The 26,143-nt window shown below is 31.9% G+C and overlaps 2 protein-coding genes across 4 annotated transcripts in view; both read left to right on the forward strand.

The window, feature by feature from the left end:
* The window catches only part of LOC111707305 (uncharacterized), a 9,036-nt gene extending 2,834 nt beyond the window's left edge, over window positions 1–6,202 (forward strand). For 2 of the 3 annotated variants that reach the window (XM_023480386.1, XM_023480387.1), the window contains exons 4-5: window positions 862–1,025; window positions 5,748–6,202. In XM_023480386.1, the coding sequence (XP_023336154.1) occupies window positions 862–1,025; window positions 5,748–5,792 (209 nt within the window). In that variant the 3' untranslated portion in view covers window positions 5,793–6,202. Of the gene's footprint in view, window positions 1–861; window positions 1,026–4,663; window positions 4,879–5,747 lie in introns of those variants that run through there. The other variant, XM_023480388.1, reaches the window with a different exon arrangement.
* Window positions 6,203–17,553: 11,351 nt separating this feature from the next.
* Window positions 17,554–26,143, forward strand: part of LOC111707295 (gamma-aminobutyric acid receptor subunit rho-2) — a 22,105-nt gene continuing 13,515 nt past the window's right edge. Inside the window, exons 1-9 of the mRNA XM_023480375.1 lie at window positions 17,554–17,739; window positions 18,007–18,156; window positions 18,950–19,082; window positions 19,289–19,390; window positions 19,641–19,712; window positions 20,912–20,989; window positions 22,554–22,693; window positions 25,698–25,796; window positions 25,895–25,985. Coding sequence (XP_023336143.1) covers window positions 17,651–17,739; window positions 18,007–18,156; window positions 18,950–19,082; window positions 19,289–19,390; window positions 19,641–19,712; window positions 20,912–20,989; window positions 22,554–22,693; window positions 25,698–25,796; window positions 25,895–25,985 — 954 coding nt within the window. The 5' untranslated portion in view covers window positions 17,554–17,650. The remainder of the gene's footprint in view (window positions 17,740–18,006; window positions 18,157–18,949; window positions 19,083–19,288; window positions 19,391–19,640; window positions 19,713–20,911; window positions 20,990–22,553; window positions 22,694–25,697; window positions 25,797–25,894; window positions 25,986–26,143) is intronic.

Below are 26,143 nucleotides of genomic sequence, written 5' to 3' on the forward strand. Positions count from 1 at the left end.
CTTTTTCAGAGTTTTAGTGGGTTCCATCAAACAATGGCAAATCAATGGCAAGAAACATTTATAAGATTTGAATTTTCAATAATAGCATGTTACAAAAAAACTCGTTTACACTTTAGAAAGGAACTAAGTTTTTTTTTCAAATTTACTAATCCTTATATCTTTCTAACCCAATGGTTTAAACCTTGTATATTTCAATATTAATGGTCTACGACATCGGGTTGCAAAGATATATTAAATGAAAATTAGAGTTTTTGGCATAAGCTCATTTTCTTTAAACTTGAAATGAAAATCCATAAGTCTTTGCTCTTATAATCATCAGTCGAATCTCTTACATTGATATATTAGAGACGTTTTGAAATGTTTTGATTGACAGAATTATTGTTACGCTTTTGAAATTAAAACTCAGCCCTCATAGTCTAACGTTTTATGAACAAAATTTTCATAAGACATATCTAACGTTAGACTAATCAATTCAGTATTCAGAGAAAAGTTATGAAACGTTTTGATTTACAGAATTACATTTTTTTAAATGTTATACGTTACATTATTGAATTTTTCTTTGTAAAAAAAACTTTCGTTTTCCTGATTATAAAATAATAACCCATTTCTGCAACGTTGAATTTTTTATTATACTATAAGGGAAATTGCATTAACTTTTGGGTCAGTAAATAAATTAAAAATCCTACTTTCTTTTTATTTGATGGGCTTCTATGCAAAGGCTTTTTTTACTCTTTTCCCTCAATTGCAAAAAATGAACATTTTTTGTAACAAATTGCCGAGAAACATAGAAATTTGGTAAAAAATCTTTCATAACTTTTGGGCCGCATTCTCCTGATGGATTTAAAAAAATGTTATTTCCAGGAATTGTATTGCTGATCCTTTACTACTGCTATTCTATACCGGCGGAGGAACGGCAGAGTATTCTTAGAACGCGGCGGAGGCGGAGAGGAACTAGGTTAAGGCTGAAAGATCTTCCGCCCTCCTACGAGAGTATTCATTTCTCCGAGCTGCCGCCACATTATGAGGTATTATTTTAGACACTAATTTTAGCCCCTTTTTAAAAACCCTTTAATTATATTTTTCGTGAACAATTAAAGAGACTGCAGTCTGCACGCACCTCTGCCCCTTTAGTAAAAGTAAATTGAACCTATATGAAGCATAAAGTCTGACTGCGTCAACCTTGTTGCACCAGCTAGTCCTGTCCAAAGAGTCAGGTACAGTACAAACTGGAACCGGAAAGGTTTACCCGGCTAGGAAATTCCAAAATGTACTAACTACGGCTGTCCGTGACTGTAAACGATACTTAACGGAGCCTCCATTTTTAGATTGGTTTGTCGGATTCACAATGTTACCTTTTATCTGAGTAACGATAAGAAGACTACGTCTTGTTCCTTGAAAATAGATAAATTCTATCAATTTCGTTCCTTGTCTCTGCTGTATATATCATTGAAAATGATTAAATTTCAGTTGAAAAACAAACAAAAATATCCCTTTTCATTGTTACTCAGGCAAAAGATTAGAGGGTACCGTTGTGAATCGGGTATGTATAATGTAACTCATATAATGTATTTACAGGGTGTCCTAGGAAAAAAGTGCATGATTGATGGGTTTTTGGAGCCTTTTTCGGAGATTAAATCTCAGATTTGGGTAGCATAATAGTTTGAATTTTGGGAGGGGTCCTTTTTTCCCGAATTTTTTTATCCCAGCCTTTTTTGATATTAAGAGGAATAAAATCTAAGAATTATAATGATATCTCATTTTAAGGCAGCCATTGGCAAAATAATCTTCAAAATTATTTTCTCGAAAACTTTACCTTTTATCTTGGCTATTTGATTTACCATGGAACTTCTGTATCAGTGTCCGGAATTTTAGAGGAATTTAAATTGGTTTTCTTATTCCTGTGATACTGATTTTCGCCATTCTTTCTTTCTTTTAATTCTGCAGGGGGGCGGCGCCCCCCCCTCTCAGGTGCTAGGGGAGGGCGCGCGCCCGGCCGCCCCCCCCTAGTTGCGCCTCTGTCTATAATTGCGCCTTTTAAATCATTTTGTTTTAAAGACTTATTTGGTCTATAAAACTAAAACTGGATTTAGATACAAAAGTCTTGTGGGAAAATACTACTTCTGAATTAAAAGAATCCATGAAAAGGCCCGGAAATTTGTATCCTAATCCTACAGAGGAGCGATGAAGGAAACTAGCTGGTTCATTGACAATGATAATATAAGAAATTACATAAAAATTAATAAAACTTAATAATTTCTAAAAGGGAGAGAGCGGCTAGGTAACATATTTTAACTAAGAATGCATATTGTCGAGAACAAATTTAGGATTAATTTGATAACAATGGGACGTTTTCAGGGTGTGTAATTTCTAAGTAAAATTGTTGGTAAAAATTCACTAGAAGAGGGAAGAAACGGTTTTTTTACATTTATCCAGGAAGAAAAATATTATATAAATTCTATAGTAAACTAATTTGTTGTTAAGGAAAATATTTTTCAAAAGTAATTTGTGAGGAAATCAAATGTAGAATCAATTGCTTTATCATTATTATATTGAATTCTTAAATCTTTATTATTTGTAAATTTGCTCGCAGATTCCTTCAAATGTCGTCTTTTTAATTAACATTCCAGGAAATCTACGGAAAACGTGTGTGAACAATCAAACATTACAGTAACCAATAAATTAATTTCGATATTATAAGAGTTAATTTTATTTTCTCGTCCTGTTTTCTAAATATTTCATATCTTTCCTGTCTCTCCCTGTAAATGGATAAAAAGACTCGAAAATTCGTATACTAGTTCCTTATTCTTTGTAACACATTGTAGAGAAGCAATGCATGAATTTCAGGTTCTTTGAAAATGATAATATAAAAAATTAATATTTCTAAAATAGATTATCAAGTACAATAGATGGCAACGTAGAATTTGTGCACTCTCAGTAAAGCTGTATTCTTACGTTACAAGTGTCACTAGTGTTATGTGTCCGACAAAATTATTAATAATAGTGATAATAAAGTGCATATCTTAAAGGGAAATAAGTTCAATTTTGTGTGCTTTATTTTCTGTTTTTACACTTCTTTATCTAATCTTGGAAAACATGTCAACTAATGTGAGAAAATTTCGTTTTCCTTGTTTTATTGTACACTTGTGACGTCATGTATAATTGGTCCATTTCTCTGATGCCACCTGTTGTACTTGATAATCTATTTAATATTTTATTAACAAAGTTTCTGTGCAAACTTTATTTCTGGATTTTGATACTTTTTTTTTACTTTATTACCCTTAATGTTCCATTAGTAATTACGATGTGTACTTCTAAATTTAGTTCTGGAAGGGGGTGAAGTTTTTTATGGTCGTTGGAATTACTGTTGAAATTTTACTTATTGTGTCATTTACATAGGAAATTTGTTTAAATATTTGATCTTACTTTTTGATCATACTTATTTGTATGAAGTGTTTTAACGCTGTTTAAGCTTCTTTATCAACAGTTTTTGGTCGTCTTTTAACTTACTAATAAATCTATATTCTCATCTTTAAAACTGGGTTCGTTATAGATAACATATAATACCCCATAGTTTTTTCTATATAGACTGAAGAAAGAGATAGATAGAAATCAAGGAAAGTCTAATTGTCTGGTTTTATGAATGATGTGAAGAAACTAATTTATTAATGAACCACCAGCAAGAAAATTGAAAGTATCTCTGATAAATGAAAATGCATTAATGCCCTTTAAATTAGAGAAGGATCACATTATCTTCATCTCCTATATTTTCTTGACGCCAGATAGTATTTGTTTATTTACTGTCCAGTTGATGGGAACAAAACTTTTAAATTGAGTAAATTGAGGTTGAGTAAAAAAGTGTGATTTGCGACGCCTGGTGCAAAATTGTTCACTTTTTTGTTCAATTCTCCTGTATACTTTTTGAATATTTTTTGTTTTGGTTCTTTAATGGCCCCCAAGAAAAAAATCTGCGAATCTTTTTTTCTCTCAAAATCAAAAGTTCAGAACAACAAAATTGTGTAAATATATTGTTTCTATCGAAATCTAAAATTTTAAAAAGATTGATTACAGAATATTAGAAAATTAGCAAAATTGTATTTGAAAATTTGCAATTTTCAGTTCTGGTCTAATTTTTACGGAAAATTTTTTTTTCAGTGGTTCTTAAGGTTAATACTAGAATACACTGAGAAGAAAGGAACTAGAGAATTTAAATAACTTTTCCTTAAAAATTAGACCAGAACTCAAAATTGCAAATTTTCTTATTACAATTTTGCACTAGGCGCCGCAAATCATACTTTTTTTTACTCACCCTGTATGTTAACCTCTCAACCTTTTATAGAGTCTGAACCTTTCATTGATACAATCTTTTCATTGATACAATCCTTTCATTTCATCAACTTTTCCTTAACACTTGATCATTGTAAATATTAGGAAATATATCTAGCTATTGTAATGATGTTTTGATTTTGGTTGATCTTTTACGATCAGCGGTTCATGGGATCTTAAGATCGCTGCGATCATAGTTATCTAGGGGTATCATGCCCCCCCTCCAGCCCTGGTTCAGACATTAGAATTATAACGGTTTTTGTTGTGTTTACGTGATAATTCGAACAAGCAAAACAAAATTTAAATATAACCCAAGCCACGCCGACCATTATTTTGGAAGGCGGGGTGCAGGAGAGTCGGCCTGATAAGCCGGGGTAGCTAGGGTTAAGACCCAGGCTAGGGTGGAGAAAAGGTTCCCGGAGAGGAGGCAGTTCGGAACGAACCCTTTCGATGAGAAGACGGGGAATTTTCTGAGTATTATCACACTGTCAACAATTATCTCAATTTTTTATCTTCTCCATGTTTGTATAAAGTATAATAAATTATGAAACCGTATCGTGGAATATTGGGTGTTTGAGTTGTTGTTGAATTCTTTTTTTTTATCATATTCTAGACTATATCTGTTAAGCTGAGTATAAAGTAAAAGTAAGGTAAAAAATTATTTATTAATGAAATATAACAAAAATATACAAAATTAAGTGTTTCAGGAAAAAAAATTTAAAAACCCCTAAAAGTAGAGGCTGCGGGAATATTTTTCCCCAATTCTAAAAAATATAATGATAGAAATAAGAGGAAAAGGAAAGGAAAGGAAGGGATAAGGAAAGTTACATATTTATTGTTTACACTATGTTTAATATAAATTGGTGGTGGATTGTTAGTAATTTTCGACGATGAACTGACAACTTTTAGAAATAAAAATGATAGATGTATTTGTAATGTTTAAAAAAAGTAAAAAAAAAGCTTTATGGAGTGTTAAAGAGATATAGGTCCTATGAAAAACGGGCATTTGTAAGCATCTTTTTAATTCGCGCCGTTTTTTGACATCCTTTATGTTTGATTATATGATTATATCTTTTACTCTTTTAATCTTTTTATTCTTTTCTTTGTAAAGTCGTATAGCTAGATATAACTGGATAAATCTGGATTAAAACTTAATTTAAATTTAAATAAAACTAGGAATAACTTGATATAACTGGACATATCAAGATATATCTGTATATAATTGGATATAACTCAGAATATATCCAGAATATTCTAGATAGGGTTGGACAAATCTGGAGTTCTGAATATATTTGGAATATTCTGGAATCTAGTCGAAATTCAGTTAAAAATTGAAAAAAATTAGTTAATTAGATTTTTCTTTCAAATAACAATAACGAATTTTAATTTACAATATAAAAATTCTATTTTTCTTATTTTTTTAGGACGTTCTACTCCTACAAGAAGAAACAATAGCCAGTAGAGTCTAATAACATATTGGATGAAAATCAGACTAAACAAATATCTGGGATCATAGAGTGAAAATCAGACTAGTCAGCTATCTGGGGGTTTAGGGGGAAAACGAGGAAATCTGTGAGATGATGAACTTTGCTTAAACTAAAAATGAAGACTGGACGAAGCAGCTTTGGACGATCTAGATCCACGCGGCTGATTTCAAACCTAAGTAAAATGTGGCCGAAACACCCGACCGGAAATTGGCCGAAACCACCGATCGTAATAGAACTAGAGAATTGTACCTGAAACCGACATTCTTAATTTGAATGTTTTGTTACAACTATTTCCTTGTATTCATTAAACTGACTTTTCTTAAGTTTATTTTATTAAGCTTAGAGAAATTTTCGTTGATTATCTATTGTAATAAATGTTAATGGTTATCCAACTTATTTATTCTTTAATTTTATTATGAAAATATTAAGGATTTTACAACACAGCTTAGGCAATAAAACCAACGAATTCTGAACTCTAGCAGCTGGACGGATTATAGCCTTTCCTGGGAAGATCACCATACTAAATCACAGAATCATTTACAAAGACTATATCAAAATTGTTCCTGAATTTCCATGTTTAATGGGACACCCTGTATCAGAACGCAAAAAGCAAAATTCTATAGTGCTATTGAATTTGACACGATCAGCTGGGCGTATACAGGATTTTTCCAGGGCTGGAAACTCAACTATATTGTGAATATCATGTTCAATGTTTAATCTCCATTTTTGTTAATATGTAGATTTATTTGATTTATTCTACCCTGATGACAAATTCAAAGAATTTGAGTCGCGGCTCAAATCCGCCAAAAAACAAGTTTCAATGGAGCGTCGGCTTAAATTTTGAAATATTAAATACAATTTTCAGTGGAACCAACCATATTTGAACCGTGGCTCAAATTCTTAAAATTCGACCTCTGAAAGAATTACTCAAATGAAGAGATTAATCAACAAATTCTCAAATTTAAAGTCCCTACTCTATATATCAAGATCATGATTATGAATATATCCAACATAAAAGTTCCCAATATAGGGGGGCTTACATTTTTTACTTTCCATGAAAACATCCTAAGAACTAGATTTCACTGATCCGGAAGGGGGGGGGAGGTCTCATAGTCCTCCCCATGTATACGCCTCTGGACACTATGTAAATTTTTAATTGTTTCTTATTTTTCGCGCTTAAAGGCGTGGTGAACTCGTTTACGGTTATTTAACTTTCAGTATTATGAATATTTACAGAGTTCTCAGATTTAGAATATTGTACACTGAATAGCTATATTCTCTTAGTATTGAATATTTACAGTGTTCTCAGCTTTTGACTAGATACTCTGTATACATTTATTCTCTTAGTATTGAATATTTACAGTGTTCTCAGCTTTTGACTAGATACTCTTTATACATTTATTCTCTTAGTATTGAATATCTACAGTGTTCTCAGCTTTTGACTAGATACTCTGTATACATTTATTCTCTTAGTATTAAATATTTACAGTGTTCTCAGCTTTTGACTAGATAATCTGTATACATTTATTCTCTTAGTATTAAATATTTACAGTGTTCTCAGCTTTTGACTAGATACTCTGTATACATTTATTCTCTTAGTATTAAATATTTACAGTGTTCTCAGCTTTACACTGGATACTCTGTATACATTTATTCTCTTGTATTGAATATTTAGTGTCCTCGGCTTCTGATGGTTTGAGGTGTATTTTACTCCGGTAAAGAGAATATTACGGCAGTTGAGTGGTATACCTGGAGCTAAACTACGGACGGAGGATATGTCGAGGTTTTTACTAAACCAGATGATTCATAATTATATTTGCTAAAATGTATACATGTCTTAGGATTTGCAGAAATGGACAGTTTGCAACAACAAAACAAGAAATTGTGCCAAAGTTTTCTTTTTGAATGTTAATTAAACAAAAAGCAAAGATGAGGATTATGAACTGAAAAAAACTAAAATAATCTTAGCGCAAAAATTGAGTCAATAAATTATTTTGCACAGCATTAATTGCAAACAAATTATAACGTACAATGTACACGTTATTTTCCAATATTGCAAATATTTGAATAATTTATCAAATTTTCTGGAAGCATAATATGCTGGTTTTGTCTAGTACAGAGGGCCAACATGAACATGGAAATGAAGAGACTACTTTTTGTTTTAAATTTCCGATATTAGATGAGTAGCCTACTTAATGTATCCACAAACGATTTTATTCAAGTACAGGGTGTCCCACGAAACATGACAGTATGCAGGACGACTTGAATGTCGTCTTGATTTTTGATATAATTTGCTGCGTTTATTTGTCAACCTAATTTTAGTAGTAGATTTCTAGAGATAATAATCACAAAATTTCCCTTGTCCTGCCATTTCCAAAATGTGGTCTGCCTTTTTTGTGCTTTCAATATTGCCCGAGATATGAAGAATTTCGTTCAGATTTCGACAATTTTGCTTTTATTTGACAAAATTGAAATCTGAACCATACTCTTTATATCTCCGGTAATATTGAAAGCAAAAAAAACGCAGACCACTTTTTGGAAATGGCAGGGCTAGGACAATTATGTGATAATTGTTTCAAGAATCATACATGTTAAAGTAGATAGAAGACTAAATGTCACAATTAAATTCAAATACCAAAGACGACTTTCAAGTCTCTTGCTATTGTCATGTTTCGTGGGACACCCTGTATGTTGTAGACATTCCTAAATAAGATATATTTTTGTTTATCTGCATATACTATTAGGTAATGTTACTTCTGTCCTACGTTACTTCCGTTCTACGTTATTTCCGTCCTACGATACTTCGGACCTCGACAGCTGTACATTCTATTTTGTTAATCCTGCCTACGCAGGAACTGCAGATCTCGGGGCCGAGCGCGGCAGTGGACACATTTATGACATTGACAAAGTGTTTGCAGATATGTTGGGTTAGATTAAGTTAAAACAATTTCTGGACCGAGCACTGCGGCTGGGACAGGCTAGGGGGCCGAGCGCTGCGGCCACATATCTTACATTTAAGATCCATGTACAAAATTGATAGGGGGAGGGGGGTTCAAAAACCGTTATCTAGGAATATNTAATACTGTGCATCCGACCTACTAATACTGTGCATCCGATCTAACAAAAGTTGTACAACTTACCTGAAAAAGCATCTTACCTAAACAATCAACATCAAAAAGTATCCGACCTACAAAAGGGTGCATCCAAGTTCTACAGAAGTGTGGAACTGGCCTACAACATTAGGTCGGATACACTATACTTATATTTCCTTGGAGTGTCTATCCGACATTATACAGTTCATCGGACCAACGGCAACACCAGAGCTGCTGCGAGTAGGTCTGCACAGTATATCGTAGGACGGTTTTAACGTTGGGCGGATGTAATACAATCGAATTTTCGACGAAATTGCGATTTAAAATAAAAATTGAAATCTGGAAAACATCTTAACTCCTTTAAGTCCGTTTTGAAGGTAAAGAAATCTGACAGACCACTTTTAAGAAAGACTAAAAGTTTTTGCAAAACTATTCAAAATACAACTATACAAATATTCAAGAAAATTTTTTTGTAGATTAAATCTTTCTAGGGGTAATAATTTTAAAAGCCATTTTATGTATTTTTTACATTTAGTTTTTCATTCAAGATTTAAGTGTTCATCCACATGTAAAGATTACATATTTCAGACGTCACAGTACCTAAAAAAATCTAAGTAAAACCTAATGAACACGCCTCGTTTAAAGATATGAAGAAGCTTTCTTTAACTATTATTCTCACACAATTCACGCATGGTTAATTAATATTTGAATTGCAAAAAGTTTGCCAATATTTTCAAGGATTTTGCCAAAACAATTCAATTTTTCTTGCAAAAACATCAACATTTTATGTGAATAGAAAACGTTCACAAAAAGAAGTAAAAACCGTGGGAAAAAGTTGGTTTGACAAAATTTCAAAACGGCTGAACCGATTGTGCAAAATCGGCTAATCATTTGAAATTTTGAAAATGTTTGACCGGATTTAAACTGATAAAGCCGGGAGAATTGAGTTTTACAATAACGAAAAAACATGGCGCTACAGAGTAACTTTACAGCGATAAATTTGTTAAATGAAAAGGGCCGCAAATCGCCAAGTTAAGTAAACATATATAATAAACTATATATATATATATATATAATAAATAAACTAGCTGAAGGGCCCGGCGTTGCCCGTGAAAACAAAAAATTTGAAAAAAAAATAATTTTAATAAAAAATTTCAGTCCAATCGGTCCAGTCCAGTCCAGTCGTTTGGCCAGCTATACGCAACATATATATACGAATGTATTGTTTTATTATAAAGATATCAAATCAATATCAATCATCTGTTTAAACAATTTAAAAACGGTGCCATTTTGCCCGGGAAGAATTTAATTTTAAATAAGTTTGCAAGTTATAAAATTATTTCAAATATGTACCTTATAATCCGTTCAAACCTATCTTTAAAAGTTCTATTGGAGCAGTTCTAGAAGATGTTTAGAGTTTAATTAAAAAACTGATTTTAATAAATATTAGTTAAGGACTTCGTTAGCAACTTTTATTTTGAAAATTTCGTGAAGATTTTTTGTAGCTATTTTTGTAAGTGTTCATTTTAATTTTTAATATTTGCTTTACATTTCTATAAGGTTTCCTCCTCTCCTCCTCCTTCTTGAAATCGTGATGCATGAACTACTTTACAAATTTTCAATGGGGGCTATTCAACCCCCCCCCCCCCTCCAATAAATCTAGCATTGAAAAAATTATTGGTTATGATGAAAATTTTCTATTTCTAATTATATATCTTTATAATTTTGAAGACACAAAGAAAGGAGTGAGAGGCTTTAATAAATCAAATCTTTTTTAATAAGACATTTAGAAAATTTTCTATGACCTTGGTAAATTGTTAAAAGACTTTTTTGCTCTAAACATTTTTTATTTAAAAGGGTTTTTAACGACCTGAAAACTGGAAAAAATTCCAAACAGATTTTTAATTAAAAACTATTTGAAGAGTTCAGTGTTACCCGAAAGGATGAGACTTGGGTGGTTTGTTCAGATGACAATGTTTAAAGACAAATTTTATCAAAGAACGCGGGATTCCCCAATTCAACCCTCATAAAGACGATTGTTAGACTCAAATTATGACTTTAAATAGTCCAATGAACATTAGAAACACATAAACTGTTCAGTGTAAACAGACCCATTTCCCTTAATACGTGATTAGTTTTAACAACATTAAATCCACGTATATAAGAACTGTAATTGCGTAATTTCATTTAAAGATGACAATAAAATTCTTCTCTTTGTGAATGTTCAGCGGCAATAATCACTTAGTAATTTTCAAAGCGCGCATTACGCAAATTCTGTCTTTTTATTCATAAATACGGGATATATTTGCTATGGGCATCGTCTTCAGATTTGTTTTGGGTTTAAAGGTATTCCAAAAGAATTTGATTTTCTCTATTACATTATGCTAATTTGTTTACTCCGGACAAAGATACCAACCAAAACAAAGTATCAAAACACTTTTACCAATCGTTTTAAAAATATTTTAGTTTTTTAGTTTTAGTTAGCAAACTTCTCGAACATACAATTTTTAAAAGGATAAACAAGGATAAAAGAACGTATCTTCGTTCTGTTTAAAATCAAATTATAGTTTTTTTTTACCATATATGATATTAAATAAGTTTCCATTTAAAGGCTCTCAAAGGGTTTATTATCACTTCAACAATAAATTCTATTTAAACATTGTTTAAAGGAAAATATAAAAACTTTCAAGAAGGAAAAGAAAAGTTGACTATACAGGGTTACCCACAAAGGATGAAACTTTAAAGACGACTTTTTTCTCAAATGCCTCTTTCAATGTCTGATCATTTCACATAATTAAAAAAAATGTATAATGATGTACAAAAGTTCACATTCTACCCTCAGATTGTGAGGTTATCATGTAAAGTCTCATACTTTATGGGTATCACTGCATGTTGGATGAAAATTCAAAGCATACGCAAAGACGACGTCTGAAATGCCCAAAAAAATAATTTATATTTATTTACAGGATTTTCTGTAAAGACCAACGTGACTTATGCCGTGTGGGGAGATTCATGAATTAAAAAATAGACAAGACTCAATAAAATCTACTTAATTATCTGTGTTAAGTATTATTTTAGGGAAATCCTTTAAATCATCGTTTACAGAACTGTTACACAAGAAAATTTTTCTTTTCACTACAGTACAAGTAATTGCAGAAAAAATCCAATATTTTAATAAGCTTTTGCTGAAATTCCTCCTTGGAATCTTATCTAGAGGAAAAAATCTAATATAATTTTTTTAAAAAACGTTTTACTTAAATAAAAATTATAGGTATTTATCATTTTTATACTAAACAATGAAAAATAGAGTACAATCAAAAGACTATACGTGAATTACCTAATAGTCTGCACTGCACTGCAAAGTTGTGAAAATCGACAGTTGAGACCGGACTAAGCGCTTTTATTTTAGAGTCAAGGGATGTCCATTTTGCAATATAAATTCACGGGTACCAAAATGATAATGTCTATCCCACATAGATTCTTATAAATAGTATCATTGATTTTTAAGACAGGGTCGACTTTGAAGTATCGCTTCGCCTTGGACTTAGATTTTACCGCTCTAACTCACTTATGATTTTCTGTAGCCCTTTATATGTACATTTTAGTACTATAAAGCACTTCTTGTTAGCTTTGGTTTTAAAGTAATTGGCAAAATTCTCAGAGATTTTTGCTTGAGAGCGTGAGACCTTTAAATCACACTGATACATTTCTAAAAATGTTCAAGGCAATTTTTCAACTGCATGCGAATCAAATTTTGTAATCAAGAAAAAAATGAAGAAGACCTGTTTTCTAGTTCTTACTGTTCTTTCAACAATTTATTCAAGAAACTTCTAGTCTGATATTTACAAAATGCGGTTTTATTTTTTTTTCAAACTTATACAGTAAGAACCAGAAAACTCTAGAATAGGAAGTCGACTTTTAGAGTCAAATTTTGGCTTAAAGTAGTGCAATGAACATCAGGCACAGCAACTGTGCAGTGTACACAGACCCATATTAATAAATAAGTGATATAATAAGTGTCTAGTTAAAGGATTTGTTTTTTAAACAAATAAAATACACATAAATTAAGTATTGCTGTAATGTCGTCTTCTATTTCCATTGTTTCCTGGCTATCACTGTATTTATTTATGGTTTAGAGCAAAGTCCTGCCAAAACTCAGAAATTACATGCCAGCCATTTTAAATAATAAGTGATTTAATAATTTACTGTAAAGCTATTGACTTTGTAACAACATCAAATTTACTTCTATATTGCTTCAAAGTCGTCTTCCTATTCTACAGTTTTCTGGTTATTACTGTAGTTCATAAATAAACTAAAAATGTTAAATGTCAAAATATCTCCGTAATTTTCAAGAAACAAAATTATAACATTCAACAATTTGACTAAAAAAAACTAAATAAAACCAAATTATGCTAATTTAGTTTTAAACAACATAATTGGCAATTATAAAAACCTAATACATACAATAAGAATAAAATATTAAAAATGTCAATGTCAAGATGTCAAAGTGAGTTCTTGGCATTGGGAACAAGTATTTTTTTAAATGTGCTTTTTACCAAAATTCTTCTTTAATCTCTGTCGGACGGCGAACTTAAATTTTAATTATTAAATGAAATCAATTTAAAATTCGGTGATGGTGATGGACCAAACCTCTGTAGGTAGATGTTAGTTCCACATTTATTGAAAATAAATTTCGGTCTGGGAACGATATAATAACAATCAAAATCGGTAAAAAATAAAAAAAATGTTTGCTAAAAATCACAAGAAAATAAACAAACAAAAAAGATTATTCAAAATAAAAATTAGGGCTGTCAAATGGACATAGGGGAAACGAACTCAGATTATGAGATGGAAAAAATATAATTTGCAAATATTCACTTTTTGCAAAAATGCTTTAAGACAATTATCATGAGATCATTCATTTGGCGTACTGTCCCCTCTGTATTTGTACTGTACAACTTGCTCTAGCAAATTAAAAGTCAACCCGGTACTTGGGCAGCCCCCCCCCTAAATTGCACCTCTGCAGGTTTTAAAACACTTTAGTATATCTGAGGGAAACCGGATTTTATACGATTTCCCTAGTTTAGTAAATAATAGATGAGTTCTAATCGATACTCTCAGTTCCACATCTTCAAATTAGTTTCATGCCATCAAATTATAAACCCAGGACTAATCTTTAAATATGATTACAGGAACTAATCTTTAAATATGTTTAAAGGGACAAATCTTTAAATATGATTAAAGGGACTAATCTTTAAATATGATTAAAGGGACTAATCTTTAAATATGATTAAAGGGACAAATCTTTAAATATGATTAAAGGGACTAATCTTTAAATATGATTAAAGGGACTAATCTTTAAATATGATTAAAGGGACCAATCTTTAAATATGATTAAAGAGACTAATCTTTAAATATAATTAAAGGGACAAATCTTTAAATTTGATTAAAGGGACAAATCTTTAAATAGGATTAAAGGGACAAATCTTGAAATATGATTAAAGGAACTAATCTTTAAATATGTTTAAAGGAAAGGGACAAATCTTTAAATATGATTAAAGGGACAAATCTTTAAATATGATTAAAGGGACTAATCTTTAAATATGATTAAAGGGACAAATCTTTAAATATGATTAAAGGGACTAATCTTTAAATATGATTAAAGGGAGAAATCTTTAAATTTGATTAAAGGGACAAATCTTTAAATAGGATTAAAGGGACAAATCTTTAAATAGGATTAAAGGAACTAATCTTTAAATATGATTAAAGGAACTATAATATTATAAACCTTTATCTTGTAAAGTATTTAATTCTGACATCTTCCTCTATTGTTTCTGAGAAAGAAACCGTGATTGAAAAAAGAAGGTGATAAATATCTCATTTTCAATCAGGAAAGCTTAAAAGCACAGTTGTGAATCAGATATGCTACTCTATAAATAGAGAGTCACAATTTTAAGTGGAACCAACCAGATTTGAGCCCCGACTTAAATTTAAGCCGCGGCTTAAATTCTTTAAATTTGACCTTAGGTCCTTTTAAAAACTTTAATGCTTTCCATGAAACTATACGGGTAGGATAAAACTATATTTAGGTTAAGTACAGGAATAGAATCTTTGTCCCAAACATAAATCTTCTAATCCAAATATCTTTGCAAGTTAAGGGTGTACACCTTTGATATTTATGTGATTCAACAAATTTCATAGTTTGAAATTTCTAAGGCGGCCTACAACATTGGGTTGCAGAGATATAGGGATTTGAAAATTTGAATTTCTGACAAAGACTCAGTTCCTTTCAGTAAATTAAAAACACTGCTGGAGTAATTTTAGAGTTTAAAATTTCAAATTGTATTTCCTTGCAGAATGAAATACTATGTTTATAGTACTGAATACATGATTATCAATGAAACAACTTTTAAAATTAATTATGTTAACATTATTGATATCAATTTATTAAATGTTACTTTTCGTTCATTAGTTAATGCTATATGCACTATCCTTATATAATAAATAGGGAATGAGGGTTGGGGGCGGTTCATTGACGTTAATTTTATTAAATATGAATAGCTAGGGATATAAGAAAAAATTAACCCCCCCCCCACCCAGAATCTGGGGGTTATACCCCCCTCCATAACCTTGGGGTAATACCCCTCGCCCCCTCCTAGGTTCTGGAAATATTTTTTAAGCGGCCACATTAAAAACCTTAACACATTAAAAAAGGATCATTTAACAATAAACTAATGTGAAATTTAGAGTTAGGTGTTTAAAATTGAACAATTTGAACAACCAATCTAAAACTTTTAGTTCTTAACACTATAAGAAAAGCATGTCAAAGAATAAAGGTTTTTCTTTTTCGAACATTTTTTTCGATATTTCTATAAATCTTTGAGATTTCTTTCTCATAGAAAGTTAGGGTAATGTTGTATTAGATAGTTAATTCTTAAAGTTATTACAAAAATTTTTTAGATTGTTCTTTAAACTTTTATGATTAGTGTAACAACTTTTTTAATGTGAGCCGATTCTAACAGAATTTGTGTCGGTTCGCCATGCATTTGATCATTTGCGATTGAACTAAAAAATTGATAGGCACAAATAAATCGAAAGTTCTGATATAATCGTCTCACATTTAAGCTTTAAAACCATATTTTTAGTTCAATCTTAAAAGTTTTTAGAACAATTTTAAATTGTATTAGAACAATCTAAAAAGTTTTTAGAATAACTAAAAAGTGTTTAGATCTATCTTCAACATTTTTACGTCAGCTAAACTTTATATTTCGGAGAAAATATCTCCAAAGATTAAAAAAAATATTGAAAAAAATGTTCCATAAAAGGAAAACTCTTTTATTTGACACGCTCATGTCAAAAACGCTTTTCTGATATATCTAGTGTATTATTCATATTTTAGCCTTTTTTTCTATAAAATGTCCAAAACATTGACGAAGGGGAAGCATACAATTAAAAAGTATGCGTTGAGCAAAAATTGACTTGATTTTTAGGTTATATAGCTTAATACGCAAATAGAAATATGTAAAAAAAAAGCACATTTCAGCTTCTCCCATGGTCAGCTAGCAGTTGTAGAACTTTCAAAACGTTTGTAAATTATCTTGAAGTCATGATAAACCATTTCGATCAGCAATATATGTATCTTTCTATGGGATTTTGAATGAGAAGCAAAGATAAAATTATTTTCCTATTTTTAATCCTAAAAAAGACACAAATTTTCACAATTCTGTAATGATTTTGTAAAAAATATTAGAGACCCAGTAGAACCATTTAATAAACAAATTAACAAGTCTGTTTATCATGATTGTAAGAAAATTTATGGATGTTTTGAAGGTTCTATCTCTAAATCTGACCATGGGAGTTACATTGTACACATTAGATTCTTTCTCAATGTGAATTAGCCAATATTTGATTAAGTAAAAACATAAAATGATCAGATTTTTTTTTTTAATTTGATAAATCTAAAAGACCTAATATTTAAGAAGTGCACAGTGAATGCGACGTCGAAAAAAAAATGGTTCTCACTGGAGTCTGGAATCACTAAGGGGTGTAGAAAATAGCTGGGCAAAAGGCAAAAATATATTGAAAACTTTAAATTATGCCAGGTGCTATATTTTTACTGGGGTGGGGGGGGGATTGAAAATTTTTGCGCCACGGTAAAAAATTGAACCTTATAGAAAACTCACCTTTAGAGCTAGCAATTTTTACACCACGAGTTTTTTCACAAAAACACATTTATTTCGCTTTATGCTTTCTAAACTTAGAAAATAAACTGTTTTTTTTTCTTTAAAAAGAAAATAATGTGCAGAAAGCTAATTTTGAATAGCTTTAAGATTTGTGTCAAAGAAGGGTCATAATTAAGATTGCTGGGGTGTTTTTAAAACTTTGTATGAGAAGCAATAAGGTAGATATATTGAAAATTTCCTTCATTGTCTCTGCTACCTAAATCCGCAAGTCACTTTTTGAGAGAAATCATAATTTAGATCTAAATAGATTTAGATCTATTTTCATAATTTATCCATGATCAAACTCAGGTTGAAAGGATACCGTTGTGAATCGAATATGCAACTCCATTTTTATCAGGTCTCATGAAAATACGTTTACAGTCCCTTTAATATATTGTCATTGGCTTCAGACAACTTTATAATGAAAATACGTTTACAATCCCTTTAATATTGTCATTGGTTTCAGACAACTGTTTAATGAAAGTATAAGTATGGAGAAACAAGGTTTGGTTGAAGGTTAGAAGATATGCTTCTCTCTTCCATCCTTCTCCTGATCCTTCATAATACTGGAGCTGCCAGGCTCAAACCTGATCATCATCAAACTAAGCTATTCAAGTAATGTTTAGCATCCTGCATTTCTTTTGTTCAGTCAATATTATGCACTCTTTCTGACATTTCCTTGACATTTTTTAGGAAAAATCTAAATTTAAGAATTTTATTGTGATATTAAAATTAAATGTTGATTTTCATTGTACTGAATAAAAATTGAAAAACTTAGAACTGGAGATAAAGTCAAGTAAGCATGGAGATCAGGGTTGCCAACCCTGGTGTTTTCTTAACTTTGTAGTTGGCAACCCTGCTGGGATAATTAAAAAATGATAGCAATGAATTGAAGAGAAGGAACAACCCTGATGGAGAATGGAGAAGAGGAGAGGACGGGATAAATGGATTGTACTCTAGACTCTTGAATCAGCAGGAAGAGGAGGATGAGGAAGAGAGGAGGGACGAGGAGGAACGATCTGCCTCATCCCGGTAAATTATAAACTTGTTGATGTTTTGAAATCTACATATCCTCTAATCCATGGTCTGTTTTGATTTGATATATATTACTCAGAAACAGGTTCATCTTCATATCAATTAATTGAACTTTTCTTGTTTATCCGGAGAAAGAAACATAAATTTTGATTCTTGTCTCGTTACAAAGATTAACAGCAAGCTTCAGATGATGCTATTTGAGCCTCTTACAAAACCGGTTTTACATCAGGCTTCAGCTGACTTTTTTAGAGCTAGCCACAAAGCCGGTTTGACAACAGGCGCACTGATGCTTTTCAAGCAATAGTGTTGTATAACCAGTTTCAGAAGATGCTAGTAGAGCTTTCTACAAAACCAGTATTAAATCAGGCTTCAGCGAATGCACACCTGAATTTTCAATAAACCGGTTTTCCTGCATGCCTAAGCTAAAGCCATCTGAGCTAGTTCTGTTAAACTGGTTTTTACAGTAAATATTCAGCTGATGCTCTCTTTACAGCTATTTCATTAAAACTGATTTAAATTACACGAACCGATGCCACTTTCGTAAAAGTAAATTCAACATGTAATGTAGCATAAAGTCTGACCGCGTCAACCTTGTTGCACAGGCTAGTCCTGTTGATTGTCTGCCTCATTAACTCAATGTCCGTGCGGTACAGTACAAACTGGGACCGGAAAGGTCGACAAGGCTCTGAAATTCAAATGTACTACGACCCGTGATCAGGCTTCAAGCTAATGATCTGGAGCTTTCTTAAAACCGGTTTTACAGAAACCACTACATAGAGATATTTGTAAGGTTGAATTGGACCCAGTGCTCCCATGGGTTCTGCATTGACAAGAACTACAACAAGATGGATCTTCCTCCACCAAATTTTGGCAGCAATCTTGTTCAGATAGTTTTAGAACCACATGTTATAGAAATTTTTAAGGTTTGTGAAATCTAGTATTTAGAAATTACTGTAAGATGATAAAAAAATTGCCGAATATAAAAAGTATATAAACACTAGATGTTATGCGCGGGACTGCCTGTATGTTCTCCAACCCCTACTTTAAATACTCAGATAATAATCCGGGTTTAAACTCAGTTCCTGCGTTATCTGTGCATTATTGAACTGGTTCATACATAACTCTATAGGTGGATGCTAAAGAGTCAAGTATAACTCTCTCCATGTATCTGGGTGTACGGTGGGAGGATGGTAGAATAGCTAATCTGAATGCAACTATAGAAGACCTACAGGTATAAATAATAATTATATACAAAGGAGTTGAGTCTTTGCCACAAACTCTAAATTGTATTTTTTTCTGTATCTTTGCAACCTCAGATATTTCAAACTGTAAATTCTGTTAGATAAAATAATCTGAGTTTGAAATATCAAAGATTTACACCATTAGGTTGAAAAGGTATGTAGGGATGAGACAAGTTAAGTTTATGACTAAGCTTAATTATGTATTTTTTGGGATTTGACTGATGATATATTTCAAATCAGGGTGTAGAACTCTCCTTTCTGAAGCATCTATGGCGTCCTGATATCGAGATGCATCATATTAGGCATATTCAGGTATCTGGATCTAGACCTGATTTTGAAGCTGGGCTTTTGAAGTAATATCAATAACTGATATTTTCTGCTGACCTAGTCCTTGACCCTGACTTGTATCATGACCTTGTTCTTGACATGGAAATGTATCCTGACCTAGTCCTGAACCCTGACTTGTATTTTGACCTATTCCTTGACATTGAGATGTATCCTGACCTAGTCCTTGACCCTGACTTGTATCATGACCTAGTCCTTGACATTGAGATGTATCTTGACTTAATCCTTGACACTGACTTGTATCCTGACCTAGTCCTTGACCCTGACTTGTATCCTGACCTAGTCCTTGAACCTGAATTGTATTCATGACCTAGTCCTTGACATTGAAATGTATTCTGACCTAGTCCTTGAACCTGACTTGTATCCTGACCTAATCCTTGACCCTGACTTGTATCCTGACCTAGTCATTGACACTGACTTGTATCCTGACCTAGTCCTTGACGCTGACTTGTATCCTGACCTAGTCCTTGACCCTGACTTGTATCCTGACCTATTTCTTAACCCTGACTTGTATTCTGACCTAGTCCTTGACCCTGACTTGTATCCTTGACACTGATTTGTATCTTGATCTAGTCCTGAACCCTGACTTGTATCCTGGACAGTGATTTGTAACCTGATCTAGTCCTGAACCCTGACTTGTATCCTGGACACTGATTTGTATCCTGATATAATCCTTGACCCTGATTTGTATCCTTGACACTGATTTGTATCTTGATCTAGTCTTGAACCCTGACTTGTATCCTGGACACTGATTTGTATCCTGATCTAGTCCTGAACCCTGATTTTATCCTGACCTAAATCTTGGCACTAACTTGTATTCCGACCAAGTTCTTGACACTGACTTGTATCCTTGACACTGATTTGTATCTTGATCTAGTCCTGAACCCTGACTTGTATCCTTGACACTGATTTGTATCCTGATCTAGTCCTGAACCCTGACTTGTATCCTTGACACTGATTTGTATCCTGATCTAGTCCTGAACCCTGACTTGTATCCTTGACACTGATTTGTATCCTGATCTAGTCCTGAACCCTGACTTGTATCCTGAACTATAGTTCTTGGCACTAACTTGTAAGGCATATATCTTAGTCCTTAGTCTTAGTCTAAACTAAACCTGACCAACGACTTTAAAAAAGAATCAATACTGATCTAGTAAATGTTATAGGAACCTAAGATGTTAGGAGAATATGTTGCTGGAATTCAAATAAATAGAGGCAAAAAAAGGACAGTTTTCTATTCTCAGGTTCAATGTTTGCAAATCAACTTTCAAAACTGAAAGATTGGAATTTTTAGGGATAGTCGCTATAATTTGTCCCTCCAGTTGAAGCGGGGTGTGGACAATTCACTATGGTACTCACCTGAGCTAAATTATTAAGATGTCTTTGTTTTTCTATGTCAAAATTGATTATCGCTTATTGTGGTTCCTCTATAAAAGTGACTTGTATATTTATGTAGCAGAGGTAAAAATGGAAATTGCTAGAATCAAACCTTTCTGATACAACAACATCAATTAGAACAGTATCAATTTTCTTTAACGTTGATCAGATAAAGAAAATACGCTTACAGTCCCTTTAAAGGGACTATCATGTAATTGAGAATACGCTTACAGTCACTTCAAAGGGACTGTAAGCGTATTCTCAAGTTACCAATTCTGATAGTGTGGTGGAACTTATCGTTTATCTAGGTTTAAAAGTGTTTAATTCTGAAAATTCCTATATTTTTTTCTGTAGTAGAAATGCGCAAATATCTGTTGTAGAGAATCCACAATTAAAAATAATCAATTTCTCAGATTATAAACATTTATATCTATTTAATATTTTATCAGACGAACCTTTTAAGGGTACTCTTGTGAATAGGCTTATTGCCATCTTTCACTTGAAATTTCATTGACAGTCCCTTTAATAAAGAATTGTTTGTTATGCAGTATGCATTGTGCAGTTCTTAAAGACCTTGATTATGTGGACTGTACAGTGCAGTACTGAAACAATGATGTTTATTGGCCCTTATTACATATTCAACATTGAGTTTTATTCCAAGGTTTCTTTGTAAAAAAAAACAGTCAATGTATAATAAATCAAATAATACATTTCTTTATGCTTTACAAGCATGAATAATCAATACTTGTTTTGTACTTTCTGCTTCAATATTGTCAACATATCGACTTAAGCAGTATATTGAGACAGAAATAGCCTTTACAATACTTGCGTAGCATGAGGTTTCAACTAATAGAATTAAATACTTGTCTAAAACCCTATATCCATATATCTTTATAACGTGATAATGTAAAGCTTTGATATTATAAGAACATCTTGATTTTGTAGAAATATCAGAGAGCAGTCGGGGGTAATAGTGTCCCTCCCCCCCCCTCTACATCATGTTGCAAAGATATAAAGATTAGATAATCCCTTTCTTTATTTGACGATTCAAAACATGTTGTAAACTGCAAAATTTATAAAATTGTTTTGCAACTTTAGGTCCTCACAGTGTACAATGCTGCAATAAAAAGGCATTTTAGAGGAAAATTAAATAAAAAATAGAAAATTAATTTTCAGTAGTTAGCGTTTATATGAATACAATGAAGACGACTTTTCTTATTAATTTTTGATTTCTAACATTTTTTTGAAAGTTTACAGGCAAACAAAGAGAATCTGTTTTTTGAATGCTTGTTTTTGTTCCAGGTCTATGTGATCCACGCTGCTGGAAATCTGGGTAGAAATCAAAAATTGAAATCGAAAGTCGTCTTCATGTATGTAAGCAGTTTTTAATTCAAACTAAAACCCTGATTAGGTAGATGTTGTTCTGTTTAGGTTCTGGTCACGACAATTACTTGTCCCATGAGGTTCAGCTCTTTTCCATTTGACAATCACAAATGTCCTTTTCTCTTTGGATCGTTCACTTATGATCATTCCTTCCTTGAATCATCAGCTGATATCACCTTTCTCACGAGGTAAGGGCGCGCAGAAGAACGCGGCAAATCTCACGAAAATAAATGACGACTTTTAAAAGAAATATTTAAGGAACTAATAATTAATGAATTTATTTATCAATTATTGGAGTTTTGAGTAATTTTGATAAAAATAAAATTGATGTGAAAAACAAAAATGTTAACTACAGTTACACGGTATTCCAAGAAGCATGACAGTGAAGATGTAATGAATATCGTTGTAACACTATATCTGTAAACCTGAACTACGTTCTACATTATTAATTATCTACGTTTGTAATTAGCTTCGTAAAATCCATATCATGATTTATCTTAACTGCCCTGTAAATAACTACGTAACATGATTAGCTTAATCAAATTGTATATATATCGACGTAAAACTTGTAATTACGTCGATTATCTTAAACTTGTAAAATAGAACCCCAAATACATTTAGTTGGAATAATCTCTGGGTTGATTACGGTGAGCGAAGTAACTGTTCCTTGTTTAGCAAACGAGAAACGCCCTGAAATCACTTCTTAAAAGATAGACACAGATTGGGCATTGTTTCGTTAAATCATGTCCGTGTTGACATTGATAGTTCATGTTTTAGAGATTATGTCCATATTGGCATTGATAGTTCATGGTACGTTTAGAGATCGTGTCCATGTTGACATTGAAGTTCATGGTTTAGAGATCATGTCTGTGTTGACAGTGATAATTTATGGTTTAGAGATTGTGTCTGTGTTGACATTGATAATTATGGTTCATAGATGGTGTCCGTGTTGACATTGATAATTATGGTTCAGAGATGGCGTCCGTGTTGACATTGATAGTTCTAGGTTCAGAGATCGTGTCTGTGTTGAAATTGATAATTATAGTTTAGATATCGTGTCCGCGTTGACAGTGATAGTTTATGGTTTAGAGAACGTGTCCGTGTTGACATTGATAGTTTATGGTTTAGAGACCGTGTTCGTGTTGGCATTAATAGTGAAGTGATATTGAACTGATTATGCCTTATAGACCAACGAGAGGGATTGAGTTATACCTGGATTGATACGGGTCTGAGAGACTTTTATGGAGTAGGGCATTTACTACAAAGAGACGACCATGAAAATTGTCTTTAAAACAATGACCATGAAACTAATCTTGGCATTGATAAAATGTGGTCTGCCTTTTTTGTGCTTAAATATAGTACCGACCAGAGATATAAGGAATTTTGATCAGATTTAGGCAAATTTGGTTTTGCTTAACAAATAGCACAAAACTGACGGTCTTAAAATCATCTTTCAATGTTGTTTCGTGGGACACCCTGCAGTAGTGAAATAGATATTACAATTTTTCACGCGCAATTAAAATCAAAACATTTAAAATGTTTCATTTTCTTTTTTGTAAGATTTTTTGTAGATAAACTTTCGATTTGAAGATGTCTTTTTTGGGTTATTAAAAGCATATAAAAGTCTTTTTGAATATATATGATAAACATAGTAAATGACGTTTTAAATCCATGCTTTGATGTCACACATTCCTTGTTGCGAGTTAGAATAAGAACATAATATGTTTTTCAAGAGAGTAGTAGGTTTAATGGATTACGTTTAGGGTTGGAAAATATTATCAGCAAGCTTTTGAAAATCAAGAACGACAAAAACTGTGAATTTTAATTTTGTTAATTTTTCCGCTAGAAATTTCATGAAATTTACTGAAAATAAAGAAAACATTTCTGTGTTTTGATGTGTTTTTAAAACTCTTTTTGGTGATTTTCCCGCTATTCTTTTTCAAAACCCCGGAAAACACCGTTATAATAAACGAAATGAAATCTAAAAAAATGGTCTTCTGAACGATTTTAGCTATTCTGTTTTTATTTATTTCAGAAATTGAATTTTATTAAGTTTCAAAATCTTCTAAAATAAATCTTTCGCTTTGTAAAAAAGTTTATGCTTAAATCTTCTGCAAAGTCAAGTCTTTGCATTATGTAATTAAAATCAAACTTTAAGAAAATACAATTTAAAAAATATTAAACTTCTTTGACTTTTGTGGAGACTCTTGGAAGCTTAACAATCCATGTTTAAAAAGGATAATTAACTATGTCCAACTAGACAGTTAAACTGTGATCTCAAACTTAAATTTTAAGATATTTATTAATGTATAACAAAACATGTTTTTACCTTACTTAAGGAAACCAAATTTTACACACTTTAAATGCACCCACATGCTGAAATCCATCTGTTCTTCTTTAGGAATCATTAAATAGGGATTCTGATTTACAACGGTACCCTTCAAACCTGATCAATAACATGTGAAAGATATATCGTTTTCTACTTTAGAGAAACAACACTTAAACCTATGCAATTATTTAAAGTACAATCATAGATATCTCATTCCTTCTTGGTCAGACACAGCTTTTAACAGTACTGTTGATAATCATTCATGCCTTTCTATAGATAAAATAATCTATAGCTATGATTAATATCCACTGTACGGGGTGTATCAGCAGAACATGAACTATGATTAATATCCACAGTACAGGGTGTATCCGCAGAACATGAACTATGATTAATATCCACTGTACAGGGTGTATCAGCATAACATGAACTATGATTAATATCCACTGTACAGTGTACAGGGTGTATCAGCAGAACATTAACTATGATTAATATCCACTGTACAAGGTTTATCAGCAGAAAATTAACTATGATTAATATCCACTGTACAGGGTGTATCAGCATAACATGAACTATGATTGATATCCACTGTACAGGGTGTATCAGCAGAGCATGACCTATGATTAATGTCCACTGTACAGGGTGTATTAGCAGAACATGAACTATGATTAATATCCACCGTACAGGGTGTATCAGCAGAACATGAACTATGATTAATATCCACTGTACAGGATGTATCAGCAGAACATTAACTATGATTAATATCCAATGTACAGGATGTATCAGCAGAACATTAACAATGATTAATATCCACTGTACAGGGTGTATCAGCAGAACATGAACTATGACTAATATCCACTGTACAGGGTGTATCAGCAGAACACAAACCTGGATTATGATATTGAGTTTGAGGAGATGAACCATGACCAGGAGGAAATTGCTTATATTAAAAACGAACAAAATAGGTGAAACTCAGTAATGATGATAATGGTAAAATTTTTAAAGATAAGATCGAGTAAATTAAGTTCTTCAGTTTTTTTTCAAAACAAATTTTTTAATTTAGAATCCATCTTTATGATAATGGAAGGTTGGGTAACCTCTCACTAGCAGGGTTTAAGCTGAGGATATATCGGCACTATTATAAACATCTACTGGTAAATATATTACTGCTAATGTATCGGCACTATTATAAACATCTACTGGTAAATATATTACTGCTAATATATCGGCACTATTATAAACATCTACTGGTAAATATATTACTACTAATATATCGGCACTATTATAAACATCTACTGGTAAATATATTACT

This window comes from Eurytemora carolleeae, unplaced genomic scaffold (genome assembly GCF_000591075.1).
Source record: "Eurytemora carolleeae unplaced genomic scaffold, Eaff_2.0 scaffold517, whole genome shotgun sequence".
Classification (NCBI taxonomy): Eukaryota; Metazoa; Arthropoda; class Copepoda; order Calanoida; family Temoridae; genus Eurytemora; species Eurytemora carolleeae.